The 17,063-nt window shown below is 46.0% G+C and overlaps 2 protein-coding genes across 4 annotated transcripts; both read right to left on the bottom strand.

Moving 5' to 3' along the window:
* Positions 1-87: 87 nt before the first annotated feature.
* On the bottom strand, positions 88-13,674 carry vars1 (valyl-tRNA synthetase 1). Of its 3 annotated transcripts, none has more exons than XM_020497899.2 (30): positions 13,551-13,674; positions 12,192-12,541; positions 11,815-11,967; positions 10,881-11,079; positions 9,907-10,034; positions 9,648-9,723; positions 9,403-9,503; positions 9,158-9,285; positions 8,670-8,834; positions 8,462-8,543; positions 8,158-8,277; positions 7,955-8,063; positions 7,702-7,790; positions 7,445-7,535; positions 7,180-7,304; positions 6,535-6,638; positions 6,236-6,394; positions 5,701-5,791; positions 5,449-5,554; positions 5,287-5,357; positions 4,629-4,754; positions 4,414-4,518; positions 2,583-2,730; positions 2,341-2,468; positions 1,995-2,150; positions 1,658-1,882; positions 1,447-1,558; positions 1,139-1,314; positions 811-960; positions 88-699 (listed from the first exon to the last, which is right to left on the bottom strand). In XM_020497899.2, the coding sequence occupies exons 1-30, from the start codon at positions 13,672-13,674 to the stop codon at positions 631-633; spliced, it is 3,966 nt and encodes a 1,321-aa protein (XP_020353488.2). In that variant the 3' UTR covers positions 88-630. The 3 variants fall into 3 exon arrangements, with proteins under 3 accessions (XP_020353488.2, XP_031642783.1, XP_031642784.1); XM_031786923.1 differs by having other exon boundaries at positions 95-699; positions 11,815-11,958; XM_031786924.1 differs by lacking the exons at positions 10,881-11,079; positions 11,815-11,967; positions 12,192-12,541; positions 13,551-13,674 and having other exon boundaries at positions 170-699; positions 9,403-9,505; positions 9,649-9,723; positions 9,907-10,023.
* Positions 13,675-13,861: 187 nt separating this feature from the next.
* LOC109901888 (uncharacterized) lies at positions 13,862-16,982 on the bottom strand. Its single transcript, XM_020497895.2, has 3 exons — positions 16,351-16,982; positions 14,996-15,745; positions 13,862-14,859 (listed from the first exon to the last, which is right to left on the bottom strand). The coding sequence occupies exons 1-3, from the start codon at positions 16,669-16,671 to the stop codon at positions 14,308-14,310; spliced, it is 1,623 nt and encodes a 540-aa protein (XP_020353484.1). The 5' UTR covers positions 16,672-16,982; the 3' UTR covers positions 13,862-14,307.
* Between the last annotated feature and the right edge of the window lie 81 nt (positions 16,983-17,063).

A 17,063-nucleotide genomic window follows, 5' to 3' on the forward strand; every position in this document is an offset into this window, starting at 1 on the left:
CATGTATAATTATAGACAACTAGGGCCTTGACCTAATAATTTCACCAAATGAGCAGAATGCACAAAGAAAGAACAGATCCCAGCCTGTCTAATATAAGGTCTTTACTCCAGAGTATCCTTTATGGAAAGTGGCATAGCACTGACATGAGACAATAACAGGAAGGTGAAATACAGTGAGCTCAATGTATTGGGACAGTGAAATTGTTTTGGCTCTGTACTCCAGCACTTTGGGTTAAAGTGCAGACTGTCAGCTTTAACTTCAGGGTATTTTCATTCAGATCGGGTGAAATGTTTGTACATAGTCTTTCCAGGATTTGCTGGTTGTTTGGGAACATTTTGTGCCCAATTAGAAATGAATAGCATCATGAGTCACTTATTGTGAATAGAATGTTTCTAAACATTTCTATGGATGCTACCATGATTGCGGATAATCGACAGTTACAGGCACAAAACTCCCCCGTGTCTTGGTGTATGAATATTTCTGCATCCACATTTATGTAGAAATGTTCACCCAATATGGATGAAAATACCCTCAAATTTAATTTAAGTCTGCACTTTAACCTCTGTCATTGTAATACTTTTGGAGCTCACTATAAGAACCATGTTGTAAAAGGGCACAGAGAGGAGCGGTTACACCATTCTCTTGAAGTTGTCTATGGCTTCTGTTGCTTTCTCCAGCTCCGTCTGGCTCTGACGCAGCTGGAAGAGGGTTAGAGAGCAAGATCACAGGTCACCACACACTTCACAAGCAGAGCCAAGCAAAATGTTTTTACTGTGGGAATGCCCCACGTTCCAAAACATCCTCCTTACCTTCTCAGCGTCCAGATCCTGTACTTTAACAGGCACCTTCTCCTTGTAGTCACTCTTCTCCATCTTTTCTCTCAGTTTATCCATCTGTTTCTCCAGCTCTCCCTTCTTCACAGTCAGCTTGGCCACCTCCTTCTCCAAGTCTATCAGACCCTGGGAGAGAGATTAACAACGAGGAGAAAAGGAAACGCAGTTGTAAAAACAGAAGTGTAACAATTTCACTAGGGAATAAAGATGTCTGGTTTGGCACAGTCATCAGATGACTCGTATACACTGTCAGCCAATCACAACACAGAATGTGTGGTTGAAACCTGTAAAATGGACCTCTTACCTTGAGCACGAGGTGGACGGTGCACCTGTCGGAGGCAATGGCCACAGCACAGCCCTCTGGGACGGCCCCGGTGGCTGGGACGGGCTGGATGGACTGGGATAGAGACAGGGTCTGGATCTGCAGACTGTACAGCTCCACCAGAGACATCGTCTCACTGTCTATACACTGGAGGTAGCCTGGGGAGGGAGGGGTATAATATGTAAAACAACACTGAGAAGTGTTCTAGTCACCAAAGTAGATAATCATACACCCTTGCTATAACTAAGTAGTAAATATAGCACAGTGCTTGAGGTCATGTATGAACTCACAATCGGCACGTGTCTTGGTCAGGTTGTAGTCGGCCCTGAGTGAACGGATGGTCCGGACCACGGTCATCACAAACTCCATCTGACGGTCCACATCCTCACTGTGCCAGCAGAACTAGAGACCACACAGAGAACCACCACAAATTACAGTCAACAAAACTCATGCCCTTTGGTTTATTAAACAGTGTACTCAGTGTATCAATATAAAGTTCACCTCCTCAGTCTCAGGGTAGGGCGTGACATGGATACTAGGGTGGCCATCCTGGGATCGTCGCCGTGACAACCTCTGGTAGAGCTCCTCGCCCACGAAGGGCATGATGGGAGCTAGGAGGAGCAGGCCGGTCTCCAGGCAGGTGAACAGCGTCTGTCTGCAGACTTCAGCCTGGCTCTGAGACCCACTGTCCTCCTCCGCCCTGGAGAACACTGGCTTCACACTCTCCTAGAGGGGTGAGGGAGGGAGGTCGAGAAGGGACGAGGATGGAGGTTGGGAGCAGGAAGTTAAGGAGTGGTAATATATTAATCACACACACACAAGCCAAACAGACTCTCACCAGATAGACGTCACAGAGCTCATAGAGCCAGAAGTTGTAGATGGCTGTGGTGATAGCTGGGAAGTCGTAGGCCTGGAACCCTGCATTACACAGACCCACAGCAGTACACAGACGGGACAGAATCCACCGGTCTGACACGCTCTCCTCCCCACACAGCTGACAGGAGGATAATTGGACATTTTACAGAGATATAAACCTAAATACCATACAAAGACCTGGTTTCGCTATAACAGATTAAGAACATTTTCTTGAAGCAACTTTATTTCCCTTCATTTACATGGGCATGACACTGCAGTACACACACAATGAATAGGCCTAGATAAAGATACTGTAGTAGAGATGTCACCTGGGCTTTCTCTGAAGGAACAAAGTTGTCTCCCAGCGTCCTCATGGCAAACTTCACAGCATTCCACAGCTTGTTACAGAAGTGACGGTAACCAAGGATACGATTCACATCCATGTTAATGTCCCTACCTGAGCGAGTTAGGGGGAGAGAGGAAAAAGAAAGGGTTGTGTTGGTGTGTACATGGCATGCCAGCCATAACATGACATGGCCACATCACCAGATGGCAGGAGTGAGTGATGTACCTTGGCTGGTGTAGGCACACAGGGCGAAGCGGAGGGCATCTGTGCCACACTCTGGGATACCAGTGGGGTAGTCTGACTTCTGTCCCTGCTTGGCCTTCTCTACCTCTACTGGGTCCAGATTACTGTCCTGCAGCTGGGCATACAGACCCTGCACACACGAAGGGTCAGCAGAGACATCTTTGTCCTGGTGCTTCATTCTCTGCACTTAACCGCAGTTCAACAGCTACATGACAACATAAATGCATGACACTGATTCAAAGCAGCAAGAGACACTGTTGGTTCCTCAATCCACCTGATATAGTAAGAGTATGTACTGCCAGAGCCCTGTATAGCAGTGGTCACCAACCGGTCGATCACCAAACATTTCTGTAGAAAAGATAAAGGCTTGTGCTCCTTAAAAAAACGAAATAAATGGTGTTGCGCTGTTGGCAGTAGGTGCACTTGATTCAGAAGCACTGGGTAGGCAAAGTATTCCCATTTTGATCTATTTCAATTGTCTGAAAAGACACTCCGACTACCCGGCATTCGGATAGCTCAAATCACCATGCCTACAGCTTCCACGACCCCAGCTACAGCAAAGTTTGATCCTAACCTACATGAGATTTGATCACTTTTAAAACCATGACGACAGAGAGACTGTCACAATACAGCAAAGGGCTGCTGTTTTTATGAGTTAGTTCATGTCCAAGTTTTTGTTCAGTACTGTCAGCGCTGTTTTTATTCAACACTATTACAAAACATAAAAACGTGCTTCTCCCTACTTCCACTCGGCTACTAATTCATTACAGCACAAGTGTCTCGATAGCCCTGCATTTGTATTATCATTAGCAGCTCATGTCCATTTTAATATCGAGGAATAGAGCAGAGACGTGAGAGGTGGATCCTCTGCTGCTCTCTCCCTCCCCTGAGACTAATGTAGTGTTCAAAACCACAGGGAACTCGGAAGATCCGACTGGGAAAAATAGTTTCTAGATCACTGACATGATTTGACCTCTTCTTCAGTTGTCTTGAAAGCACCATGACCATCAGATTGATGCAGGTACCAGTCCAGTAAAAATAATAATAAGTGAATTATTTGCAAATTATCTCAAATTATGCTCAGTTCTACCTTGCAAGTACTACACAAACTGATCTATTTTATCAAAGTGAGAGTTTTTGTATATAATATAGTCTGAGAAGAACTGGCAGGCCAGGCATATAGCCAATATGCTGTGATAATGTATTAGGGCCTACTGCACAAACCTCATTCCTACACAATAGTTTTTTAGGAAGAAAAAAAAAAGATTAAATAATAGCGGTAGATATCGGCTTGCTTTTTGACTACGAAAGTGACCTTGGTGGCCACTGCTCTAGAGGGCTGACTCAGCTCTAGACTTGGGCGATATACCGTTTATACTGTCTACCGGGGTATTTCAGCTGGGGGGTGTGAGCTTCGTCACTGCTTTTAACTATAAGAAACCTAAGATGTGTCAAATAAATTATATCCAGCTCAGGGCTCCAGCTATGCATTTGGTTCACTAACTTGCTAGCTGTGGCAAGATCAAGTGTCTTGGTTACAGCTTATTGGTTACATTCAATCCCCTCCTGGATCAAGATCCATGTTGCCTAAATTGTTTTGTGCCCATTGTGTGCATTTCCGGTAATATTGTATACCCTTGTATGGTACAGAAACGGTATGACGGCAAGAAGATGTGGATACCTCCGAACCCTACTCAGCTCAGTTTGAGGGAGCAACACTAGGAGAGACAGATAAATGGCCTCAATAGAGCCTGGAATAGCTGCTTAATAAGCAGACAGTACAACACCCCCCCATGGGGGCACGGTGTGTTACCTCCAGAGAGATGCCTGTGATGACGTCCAGGGGGTCGATAACGTTCCCCAGAGATTTGCTCATCTTCCTTCCGTGGGCGTCCCTCACCACCGCATGGAGGTACACCTAGTATCAAACACAGCCATTATCATTACTATACAGGCTGTCCCCACTGTAATCAATGACATGCTACACTGGTCAGAGGCAGCAGGTGATTACTTCCAAATGAGCCCCACCTCTTTGAAGGGCAGCTTGCCAGTGAGTTTGAGGCCCATCATCACCATGCGGGCCACCCAGAAGAACAGGATGTCATGACCTGTCTCCAACAGGGTGCCTGGATAGAACACACTCAGGTCCTGGGTCTGGACAGAGAGAGGAAAACCTGTATTACACACTCAGGTCCTGGGTCTGGACAGAGAGAGGAAAACCTGTATTACACACTCAGGTCCTGGGTCTGGACAGAGAGAGACGAAAACCTGTATTACACACTCAGGTCCTGAGTCTGGACAGAGAGAGAAAAACCTGTATTACACACTCAGGTCCTGGGTCTGGACAGAGAGAGACGAAAACCTGTATTACACACTCAGGTCCTGGGTCTGGACAGAGAGAGACGAAAACCTGTATTACACACTCAGGTCCTGGGTCTGGACAGAGAGAGGAAAACCTGTATTACACACTCAGGTCCTGGGTCTGGACAGAGAGAGGAAAACCTGTATTACACACTCAGGTCCTGGGTCTGGACAGAGAGAGGAAAACCTGTATTACACACAGAGGGTATCACACTCTCAGCTCTCGACACACCCTACCCACACATTCAATATCATCAATATATCTCTCAGGAACTATGGAAAGCATATGTTAACAACTTTAATACACACACACCTACAGCCTCACCTCATTGGGCCAGCCGAAGATGGAGAAGGGGAAAATACCAGAGGAGAACCATGTATCCAGGACATCCTCATCTGTAACACAGAAAGTGAACAAAAATCACTGGGTAATGGGCAAAATACTCCATTCCACTGTAAATTATCATCATTTGAGAGAAGATCTTACCCTGTCGGAGGGTGATCTTGTCAGTGGAGACGTTGAAGCGCTTGGCAGCTTTATCTCTGGCTTCCTCCTCTGTCCTCCCACTCACCCAGTAATGACCATCCATGTCCTGGAGGACGGGAGGGAGGAAGAAGACGGGAGGGAGGAAGAAGACGGGAGAAGGAAGCCAGAGAGATGGGACATGGGTTGTTTGAACAGGTGTGACTTAAATGACAGAGAAAATCAGAGAGAGAGAAAGAGAGAAACTGATATCACCTCTCCTGGTGTGACTGAAGGGTCAGTCACGGTGACAAAGTAGGCTGGGATCCTGTGACCCCACCACAGCTGACGAGAGATACACCAGTCCCTGGGAGGGAGGGACAACGAATGAGGGATGAGTTCAAGTGAATATGTGAGGAAAGAGGGAGTGAAGAGGGGTGAGGAAACCTGAGCACAACTGGTGACAGATGAAACACTAAAGAAGAAAAGGGGTTTGGTGCTGGAGTAGAGGTGCTCCCTGTTTTTAACTAGGGATCTAACCAGGATCTGTAATACACCTGATTTCTATAATGGAGAGAGTGTGGCGTGTCACCTTCTAATGCATAGAGAGATGGAGCACATTAAAGAGTAGAACGGGAAGGACAGCAGGGAAAGAGAAAGACTGATGACAAAAGAGAGGTATAGAAGGAAGAGGAAAACAGAACCAGAAAGGAGATGGAGGTGATCGAGTGATAGAGTGAGGGAATGGAGGGGATAGAGGTGATGGAGAGAGAGGAAGGGACTGGGAGGGAGGGGTGCAGAGTAAACCTACCTGATGTTGTCCAACCAGTTGAACCAGGTCTTATGGTGGTGGTCTGGGATGATTTTGAGTCTTCCCTCCCGGACCGAGTCAGCTGCCTGCTTGCCCATGTCAGCACAGTCCACATACCACTGAGGCTTCAACAGGGGCTCCACTATGTCCTTAGAACGACTGGGGAGGAGAAACACACTCACATCCAATCCAGAATTCTCTCACTATCACAGATGTGACCACATTTCGCCCACTGATGCACGCGAAGCTGGAAAAAATATGTCCTTATGTGCTCGTAATGTGGACTGATCGTAACGCACCTGCAGACAGGCACCACCATGGGGTTATCTTTGGTCTCCTTGAAATGGCCTCTGTCCTTCAGAGCCTGCAGCACAGCCTTCCTCGCTTCGAAACGTTTCATACCCTGAGAAAGACGAGAGAGAGGAGGTAGACAGAAAAACAGAGGAAGTTACCAAACAGATACCACACAGAACAACAAGGAGGAAAAGGAAGAAGAGTGACAACACACCACAACTACTAAGACAGCATGAAGACAAGAGCCAGGTGAAGAAGTAGTGCGAGTGTACTGTACCAGGTGAAGAAGTAGTGCGAGTGTACTGTCCCAGGTGAAGAAGTAGTGCGAATGTACTGTGCCAGGTTGAAGACGTAGTGCGAGTGTACTGTGCCAGGTGAAGAAGTAGTGCGAGTGTACTGTGCCAGGTGAAGAAGTAGTGCGAGTGTACTGTGCCAGGTGAAGAAGTAGTGCGAGTGTACTGTACCAGGTGAAGAAGTAGTGCGAGTATACTGTACCAGGTGAAGAAGTAGTGCGAGTGTACTGTACCAGGTGAAGAAGTAGTGCGAGTGTACTGTACCAGGTGAAGAAGTAGTGCGAGTGTACTGTGCCAGGTGAAGAAGTAGTGCGAGTGTACTGTACCAGGTGAAGATTAAGTGGGAGTGTACTGTACCAGGAATGGAGCCGGCACGTTGATGAGCAGGCCGTTCTCATCCAGGATGTTGATGAAGGCCAGGTTGTGTCTGTTTCCAACCTCATAATCATTATGGTCATGGGCTGGGGTGATCTTCACAGCACCTGGTGGAGAGAGAAAGAAGGGGTAGAGGGAGAGACAAGGTTCCATACAGCTCAACCATCCAAACTAACAGTATCCCACTATTCCTTAGACCATCAGATTACTGCAGGACAGCCACATGGCCACACAGCATGGTTAGTACCCGTTCCAAAGTTGACGTCCACGAACTCATCAAACACGATGGGCATCTTCCTGTCACAGAAGGGATGAAGCACCATCTTCCCTTTAAGGTGCTGAGAGACACAGATAAACCAAAGCGTGTTAGTTCTCAATTAGAATGCCAAAAACATTAATCAAAACAACATTTAAATATCAAGAAAGTATAATCTTTCATGGATTTTCCCAAAGAATGTCTGTATTGGAAGGTTTGCGGGGTGTGTGTGTGTGGGTTGTAGAGACCTGGTATCTGGGGTCGGCAGGGTGGACGGCCACAGCAGAATCTCCCAGCATGGTCTCTATACGAGTGGTCGCCACAATCACCTCCTCATCTAACAGTGAGACAGTGGGAGACATTTAATAAGAGAAGACAGAAATAGAGGGAGGGAGAAAAAAATGGAAGGGAGAGATCAATTAACATAATTGAAAGAAACACTCAAGATAAAGCCATGTCCCTGTACCTCCACAGCCCAAAATTACTCTCCCCATGTCTTACCTGATCCCTCTATCTTGTAGGAGAAGGAGACCAGTACTCCAAACTCCACCTTGTCCTTGTAGCCAGGCACGGGCAGCAGAGTCCTGCCAGTCAGCTCCTTCTTATCCACCTGGACAACACAGCATCATGGGAGTGTTCATTATAGTATGCAACAGAATGGACGTTTCAAAAACGGTTTAAAACATTTCACAACAGAATAATACCTCTATATCCGAGATGGCAGAGTTGAGGGTGCATGACCAGTTGACCAGTCTCTTGCTCCTGTAGATCACGCCGTCCTCATGCAGACGAATGAACGCCTCCTGGACTGCATAGGACAGTTTCTAGAGAGGGAGTCACAATAGTTTAGTGTTGGGACCATTACAACGTTAGTAAAGGCTCAGTCTAGACATAGTACTTTATGTATTAGACTAATAAAGCTCTCATGAGTTGTCCAGGATGACACAGTAAAAGGTGACAGGTAATGTAACGTAAAGTGTAAGGTAATGTAAATGATAGTAAACTCACAGGGTCCATGGTGAAGCAGGCTCTGTCCCAGTCCAGAGAGGAACCCAGCTTCTTCAGCTGGTGGTAGATACGGTCTCCCTTCCTACAACACAGTGCAGGGAGGAAGAAAGAGGGTGAGGGAGGAAAGAGAGGAACTCTAGCTCTTACTTTCTCTTCTATTGTTGTTCTTTCTTTTGAAACCCTCTGTCCTTCCTCTCCCACCACTCACTCGTTCTTCCACTTCCAGACCTCTTGGATGAACTGGTCTCTCCCCAGGTCGTGACGGCTCAAGCCCCTCTCCCTCATCAGTTTTTTCTCCACCACCACCTGGGTGGCGATGCCCGCGTGGTCACAGCCCGGGTTCCACAGGGTCGTCTCGCCACGCATACGGTGCCTGGGGAGAGGGAGGAAACAGGAAATGCACCATCATACTGCGATAAGGACAGAACTATATTACAGCACTACAGAATATTGAGAATGGGACAAGACATGAATGTTGAGAGAGGTGAAGAGAAAAGTGTGACACGTAGAGTCATGACAGCAAGAGAGAAAGCAAGACAGCGAGACAGACGGCTAGAGAGAGAATGAGAGAGAAAGTGTGAGAGGTTTGTAGAAAGAAGAAAAATAAGAGAGAGTGAGATTGGTGAAAGGATGTGAAAATAAACCGCTAGAAAGGGAGAGAGCAGATTGGTGTAATCAGATAGAGAATCCCATTACCATCTGGTCAGACAGTCCTGGATGGCGTTGGTTAGGGCATGGCCTAAGTGAAGAGATCCCGTCACATTGGGCGGAGGGATACACATCATGAACACTCCACGGGGGTTAGGCTCACTGATACTCTTCCGCTGAAGAATATAAGAACATCATAATAGCTTGATTATGACCTCAGCCATGGGCTGGTTAAATGTCACATTTCATAAACAAGCATAAACTATTAAATACATAGAGAGTGACAGTCTCACCCCGTACTCAGGTTTGAAGTATCCCTGTTTCTCCCACCAGGAGTACCAGGCTGCCTCCACGTACTGAGGACTGTACGAGTCTGGCAGGGGGCTTAGGACATCTGACACAGGGAGAGATAGGAGTTTAATTCGCACCACACACACACACACAAAGTATAAAAGAGAGAGAGTGGTGGATTATACATGGATAATAATAGAGATCCTATTCAATTATTCAAATTTCTAATTCTATGGTTAATAAGCACCTTTTTTCTCTCCATTAGGGGTGGGGACGTCATATGAGATCACTCCCAGGTCCTTCTTCTCTGGTTTGGCCTTTTTCTGGAGAGAGACCAGAATTAGACTGAAGACACCTACTGAATGACCTTATCTAGGCTGTAAAAACTGTAAAGGGAGTATACTTGAAGGATCATCATCTTGTTTGGTTCCAGTTGATCCACACAGCAATGGTCTTTGCAACAAGGAAAATGAGAAATGAAACCAGCCACCTGTGCATCTTCATACCTCTGTCGGGGGTGCCAGTTTCTTTTCTTGCTTTTTCTTCTCCTCCATCTCCTTCTTCTTTTGGAACTTCTCCAACTTCTCTCTGTTTTTAGCCTCCTTCTTCAGCTGAGCTTCTGTCTTTGGTTTGCCTGAGAGAGAGAGAAAAACACACTGAGAATGACATACACACTCAAACAAACTCAAGCTGACACACACACACACACACAAGGAGTCAACTCATGATGCTATGTATCCAGAAAATATTCCTCCGATGTAACTAACTGATAAGATGCCAAATGTAGTGAAAACTGAAACGGATTTGCCATTCAGCTAGACAAGAAGACACCGTTGGTCTTCAGGATAATAAAGTTATTCTTCAATCTAAAGCTGATCTCACACAAAGAAACTTGAGCAGAATTTCTGTTGCATTTGCAGGTGGCAAATGTCATCATCTCAAGCAACTTTGCAGATATACGAGTCAACTCACAATTATTATAATTATTTTATTGCATGCAATATACAATCAAATTGAAGGTACTTGTCATTTTATTGATTCCATATTGTTTGCAAATTCTTAAAGCTGCAACGTAACTTTTTGGGCGACCCAACCAAATGTACATAGAAATGTGTGTTATAGATCTGCCATTCTCATTGAAAGCATGTCTAAGAAGCAGCAGATCTGTTCTACTTTCAATATTTCTATGCTTCCCGTTATCAAGTTTAGTTTTCGTGTCTTTCATTTTTGGTTTTATACACCAGATTCAAAAAGCTGAAAATACAATATTTTTGGTTATGGAAAATATATATTTCACAGTGGTTTAGATGGTACGGTGATTCTCTACATTATATTTGCTTGTTATGTTGTATAAACTGAAATTAGGCGCACTATTAGAATTTTAGCCACCAGGAAATGCGGGAACAATTTCATAGTGCATCTTTAACACATACTACCAGACGAGTTACTCACAGTCAAAGACATGGCCTAAGCCTCTTACCATTGGTAGCATTGGCATCAGCAGTTGGATTAGCATTAGCAGCAGGAACAGGAGCAACGCTGAGTTTGGGTGTGACGGGCACCATCTTCTCACACAGAGAAATCTGTCCCAGGACCTTAACAAACTGAGGCTGGTTGACACAGGTCAGAAACCACCTGGTCACATTCGTCAGGGCTTTCCTGTTGGACGGCTCCAAGGCCTAGTATGACACAATAATAAGAATGTTATTGGAGTTCAAACAATGTGAAACAGGAAGATCTTACATTGGATGTTGCATGCAATTTCAGTCGAGTTGCTTTGTGTATCAGCAATGCTGCTTGAGATGTCACTTGCAATCTGCAACAGAAATTGCATACGGATTGCTTCGTGTGACACCAGCTTTACAGTACAACTGCGGTGTATTCATTATGCCGATTCTGTTGCTAAAGGTTTTGTCTGTTGCTAAACGTTTTGCAAAAAAAATGTTTACTCCAAATGGAAAACGTTTTATACAACGAAAACAATCGTTTTTATAGGACAAATGCAGGTAGGCCCCCCGCTTTGTTCCGCTTGCTCCATGTAGTTCTTAAACAGTACAGGTTGAGTTCTTAAACAGGTTCTGTTGCAATGAGTTTATTTATTTAACTAGGCAAGTTAGTTAAGAACAAATTCTTATTTTCAATGACGGCCTACCGGGGAACAGTGCCCTGTCCTGTTCAGGGACAGAACGACAGACTTTTACCTTGTCAGCTCGGGGATTTGATCCAGCAACCTTTCAGTTACTGACCACTAGGCTACCTGCCGCCCCTCCCGAATGAATACACCCCAGCACTCACTTACCAGACAGTCTGTTAACAGAAGACAAATACTTTCACTTCTTCCTAACTTTAAAGAATAAGGAAGAGGATACACAAATAAGATAAAAGATAAATGTTAATATAAAGACTTGGCTCACGTATTTGAAGGGCAGGAGTGCTGCGGTTGCCACAGCGATGTCAGCCAGAGTGAGGCTGTCTCCCACCAGGAATGTTCTAGGCTCCAGGTTCGTATCTAGAACGTTTAGCATGCGCATCATCTCAGCATGAGAACTCTGCTGAAGCTGCATGGACTCATCAGAATCAGAAAAAACGATTGGTAATCAACAATGTTAACACAGGAATTTGTCTTGGGGTATGTTATATTCCAGATTAGTGTTCCCTCCCCCCTTTGTCATTGTTCAATCACTCCCATAGTCCAATTAATTTGAAATTAAGCAAATATTCACCATTATACTCATATTTGTGTGTTTGTGACTGCATGGGTTGCTTCCAGTAATGAGACCCTCTCCCTCACCTTCTTATCCACTCCCAACACCCCCAGCAGTGGGAACACCACAGCACAGGACACAGGAATCAGCTCATTGTCTGCAAAGCTGAGCCACTGCCACACCTGGCTCTCCTGTTTAGCATTCGACCCTATCCTCTTCCCCTGAGAGGCTAGGTACCATGCAACAGCACTGGCCCCAGAGAGCACCTCACCTCCCCCAGAGCCCAGCACCAGGCTGGGGCGAGAGCACAGGGCCAGGGAGGCAGGAGGGTCTTCTATGAGTGTGCAGACCCGAGAGGGGCAGAACTCTGCAGCGACCAGGGCCATGAGGCTCCTGAAGTCGTCAGGGTGGGGGGAGACGTAGAGCGAAGCCATCCCTAGGAGAGGGGGGAGAATGACAGATTGGTGTGTCAGACAATATAATGACTGTCAAAATATAACGCTTCCATAGTGTCATTAAATAGTACAGATATGTATTTGGATGCAAACCACTTCACAAGTCATCCAATCTCAGCTAAAACTAGCTTGCTAGCAGGTTAGCTACATAACAGTAGGCAGTACCGTTACTGTTTTGGGCATGTTTGTTTATGCTAACTTAAATTATGCTACACTAAGGTGACATCTCTTAAGTAACAAACGCTAAAGTTAGCAACAAATCTGGGAAGTAAACAGAGACAACTCCACAAACAGAGACGTGCACAGATAGCTATGCAACGATTCATGGGCTATTTTCTAGTGCAACAAACCTGACAAACTGGAAAGACATGCTAACCATTAGCGGACTAAACTCCACTCCATGATGAGTTTAGTCGGCTAGCTAATCATCGGCTTTGGCAAGCTGTAACTTAAAAAAGGGACAATATGTAGTTGCTATATCCATTGTAAATAAAAAATATATATACCCATTCATTCTTGAAAAATCTAACATAGCTAAATGCCTCATGAGCTTCGTTCAATGGTCGTACACCATCATAACCCAAAATATAAACTTGTTTTACTCCAATGTTTGTAAACAAAGTAATGTTAGCTAAGTGTAAAACACTATAGTCTCAAAAAATCATGAACGGTCAGTCCTTGCATCGGGAGCGGCCGGTTGCCTACTGGTTAGAGCGTTGTGCAAGTCACTGAAAGGTTGCAGGATCGAATCCCTAAGCTGACAATGTAAAAATATATCGTTCTGAACAAGGCACTGTTCCCCGGTAGGCCGTCATTGTCAAAAATAATTTTTTCCTAACTGACTTGCCTAGTTACATTTTAAAAATCCATTGCTCCATCTATGAATTTGAGAGTTCCATTTCACCTGCCTTACACCATGAATTATGTACACAAACTTTTGATATAATACATCATTTTAAAATAAATGGCACTTGAAAAAGTTATCCATACCGTTGAATGAAGAAGAAAGGGACGTCAATTCATGAGTTCCGGATAAGCAGCGTATTACAGTAGTCGGCAGTCTGATGCAATGTGGCGCACATGTTTGGTTCGAAGGACCTTTGGACAGATTCATTTCCGCCACATCAAGGCGGCCTGTAAGAATGCCTTTTTCAAATTGACCATAACATTTGTCCAGACTCTTACTAACATCAATTATTGCAGTGTTATGAATGTGCAAATGAAAACGATCCAGCTTCAAGGCAAAATATATTGATAGTCAAATGAATGAATCACAAATAAATAAATTGCACTAGTCTGAGTGGATGTGATCAATCAATTATCCGTTTTAATCAAGCAAGCATATAGTTCATAAAGTAACATAAATTCTAACATCTATTACCATATGAACTCACACAGTAAAAGCATGTTTCCCCAAAATAATACCATATTGTAATTGATCAAATGGCCATGGGGTTACCATGCTTCACATTCTGACACATCATATACCATTAATCTCAGCATTAGTCTTTTGGGATCCTGCTTCTTTACAACTAAGAAGTAATAGAAGTAGAAGTCGTCTACTTTAGGGAGCAAAGAAATATGAAAATGTGTTGTGTGCCTAACTATGCGTTTATGTTAGACAGCTTAGCTAGAGACATTGGCATTGCGGTGTACCCATCAATTCTCTCTTGCTATCTGGTGCATATTTACATACTTTATAAGAACACGATATACAATTTTCAAGGTTTGCAAAAAATCTGCAATGTTATTGATGAACATTCTCTGTAGACCCAAACCATCCACAGTTCTGGTCCTGCCCAAAGACCTCCATCACATTCTCCACAACCGTTTCTGCACTCCCTACTACCAGCCCTCCTGCCAAACTCACTACGTTCCCCACCCCGTTCCCACACCTCCACGCTAGCTTCCCCATTCCCCCACCCACTGCCTTCACCTGCCCTCCCATCTCAGACACCACCGACCCCACATACCCCCCACCCTGCTCCCACGCCTGGTCCCCGACCACCCTGGACACCCACCAGGCACTGTCCGCAATCCCCCTGAATATGCCCACCCCATCCCAGGCCAGGGTGCCCACCCCTGTGACCCCGTCCTGGCAGCTGGTGAACAGGGAGCCAACAAGAGGGGCTGTAATGCAGTACAGAGTGGAGAAGCACATCTCCCCCACACCAAGTATCAGGCCTGTGACTAAGCCGACTCCAGACACCAGGTCAGACGCCATGTTGTAGAACACAGAGAGGATGTCACCTGGCAGGGCAGACAGGACCCCCAGGTCCTCCTGCAGGACAAAGGCCACCTAGACGAGGAGAGGAGATATGTTCTGTTACAAGATATTGTCTGTTATAACAGAAACATATGTTTGTGATCAGAAACATAAAAGGATATATATAGGATATGGAACCATCACAGTATTGTATTCCATCAGTAATCACCTGTCCAGGGATCCCAATGAGGGTGGAGACTACAGGGCGTAGAGGGGCCATGAGCAGGGAGACAGAGGAGGTGATGATATACACCAGAGGGTTGCTGGACGACTCTGTGTCCGACTCAGAGGCCAGTGTCTCGTTGTCCTCTGAGGGGGGGATGAGAGGTTCTGTGTCAGCAGGTAGTGCCTCTAGGCTTCGATCAGTAGTCTCATCTAGTGTTTCCTCAATGGCGTCTGGCCTTGCGACTGCTCTCTGCTTTTCTACAACTCCGACCATCGCATCACTGAGCAGTATCACTATGTCTCCCTCCGTGTCCCCATCTGCTTCCCCGCAACCCTCTGAAAAGAGATCTGTCACTCCAATCATGTGTTCCAGCTCCTTAACACTCACCACCCTCTCCCCTCCCCCTGTCTCTCTCACGACCCCCACACTGAACCCACTCTGTCCCTCTGGGCCAGCACAGCACACAGCAGACCACTGCACCCCAGCCTCACACCCCTCATCCCCACCCTCCTCCATCCCGGGCCCCAGCCTGAGCCCTGTGGCCCCTGTCAGGATGTAGAGCTGGCCCCCTGTGGAACCACACTGGGGCAGGACGCTGCTCTTGATCAGCTCTGTGACCAGGGAGTCCCACTGGTGAAGGGAAGAGTCAGAGTGAGCTTGGGGTTTACCCCCCGCCACATCCCCTCGGAGCAGGGCTGGGGTCATCACCAGGGGGGGACTCTGGGACCCTTCGTCCTCTTCCTCCTTCTCTGTCTAGGAGATAGGTTTGGAATCATGAGTCAAAGTCCACATATTGAATCACAATTGCAATTAGTATTAACTTCATGATAAATGAATGCTTGGCCTTTATTTGGGTAAAGCCTACAGTACATTACAGTACATTTAGTATCAATGCAGTTTGTAAATAGAGTAGGATTGACGAGGACGTCTTTTACTCAGGTGTCATGGCAGAAATAATATGCCATGCAGACCATTCTAGTTTTGTGAGCGTTAGGGAGCTTGTCTACTGACAGACATCTGAGTCAAATATCAAACTGTTGTTCACATTCATCTTTCTGTTCACTCTGACTTGTTATAAAAAGGCCAGGTTTGCATGGAATGTTGATATCAAGAGTAAGTTGACTGCCTCTACAGGACAAGAGTTTAGTTTCACTTGGACAAGTTTCATATCGCAAAACCATTCTTGTAAAACAACTGGAGGAAAAGTGTGGTATACAGTTGGTTTGATCATGTCCGCTGTAACTTGTGTGATTGTGTTGAGAGTGTACACTAAAGGTACAAGGTAGTGCTTACGCAGTCCATGCATGACAATGATTCCATTGTTACCATATAATAGAAATAAAATAATCCTCCCTTACCCCCTCCTCCTTTCCTCCTCTCTCCCCCCATCCTTGTCTGAGATGAAAGGCAGAGTAAACAGCTGCGTCACAGGTCGGGTGGTAGAGCGTGGCAAACAACTGTCCCCCTGGCAGCCTGTGACAGATGGGGGTCAGGAGGGCCCCCCCGCCCAGAGGGGGGGTCTGTCTGTAGAAGCTCTGTCTGCAGAGGGAGAAGCCTGGGTCTAGTTCTGATAGTGCCGTGACTGGTAGAGACAGCTCCAGAGTCAGCCCCAGCCAAATCCACCCTGCCCAGCCTGCAGTACTGACACTGACACCAGCAGGACACCACCGCAGCAGCATGGTGAGCTCAGCAAACCCACACACTCACAGAGAGAGAGGCTGGTAAATAATCCAGAGGTTTGTGTTGTATCTACGCAGATGGGAGAGGATAATGGCCGATAGCTAGGGTTGACAGCCAGGGAATCTCTGGTATGTCGTTCTTTTATCCCTTTCTCAATCTCTCCCTTTTTTCTCTTCCACCCCATCAGCGTCTCCACCCATGTCTTTCTCCTTGGACTGTGTGTGCTGTGCCGTCTGTGTCTGGGCACAGTCTTGCTTACACTCTGCTTCTCCCTCCCTCACTGACAAGCTCACTCTTCCTCCCTCCCTCCCACATTCTCCCTCTAGCTACACTGCTACCTGGCTTTCCCTCCCTCCTTCGTTTCTTTCATAGCTCTTTTTGGTTACACCTT

Source organism: Oncorhynchus kisutch, linkage group LG13 (assembly GCF_002021735.2).
Source record: "Oncorhynchus kisutch isolate 150728-3 linkage group LG13, Okis_V2, whole genome shotgun sequence".
Taxonomy (NCBI): domain Eukaryota; kingdom Metazoa; phylum Chordata; class Actinopteri; order Salmoniformes; family Salmonidae; genus Oncorhynchus; species Oncorhynchus kisutch.

Bases quoted from the DNA above. Each gene is read 5' to 3' on its own strand.
- vars1 (XM_020497899.2), bottom strand. From the start codon at position 13,674: ATGAATCTGTCCAAAGGTCCTTCGAACCAAACATGTGCGCCACATTGC. The intron at 12,542-13,550 runs GTATGGATAACT...CCCCTCTCCTAG, and splicing joins CCTTTCTTCTTCATTCAACG to GGATGGCTTCGCTCTACGTC. The intron at 8,278-8,461 runs GTGAGTTTACTA...CTCCCTCTCTAG, and splicing joins CCTGCTTCACCATGGACCCT to AAACTGTCCTATGCAGTCCA.
- LOC109901888 (XM_020497895.2), bottom strand. From the start codon at position 16,671: ATGCTGCTGCGGTGGTGTCCTGCTGGTGTCAGTGTCAGTACTGCAGGC. The intron at 15,746-16,350 runs GTAAGGGAGGAT...CCTATCTCCTAG, and splicing joins GAGGAGGAAAGGAGGAGGGG to ACAGAGAAGGAGGAAGAGGA. The intron at 14,860-14,995 runs GTGATTACTGAT...CTCCTCGTCTAG, and splicing joins TCATTGGGATCCCTGGACAG to GTGGCCTTTGTCCTGCAGGA.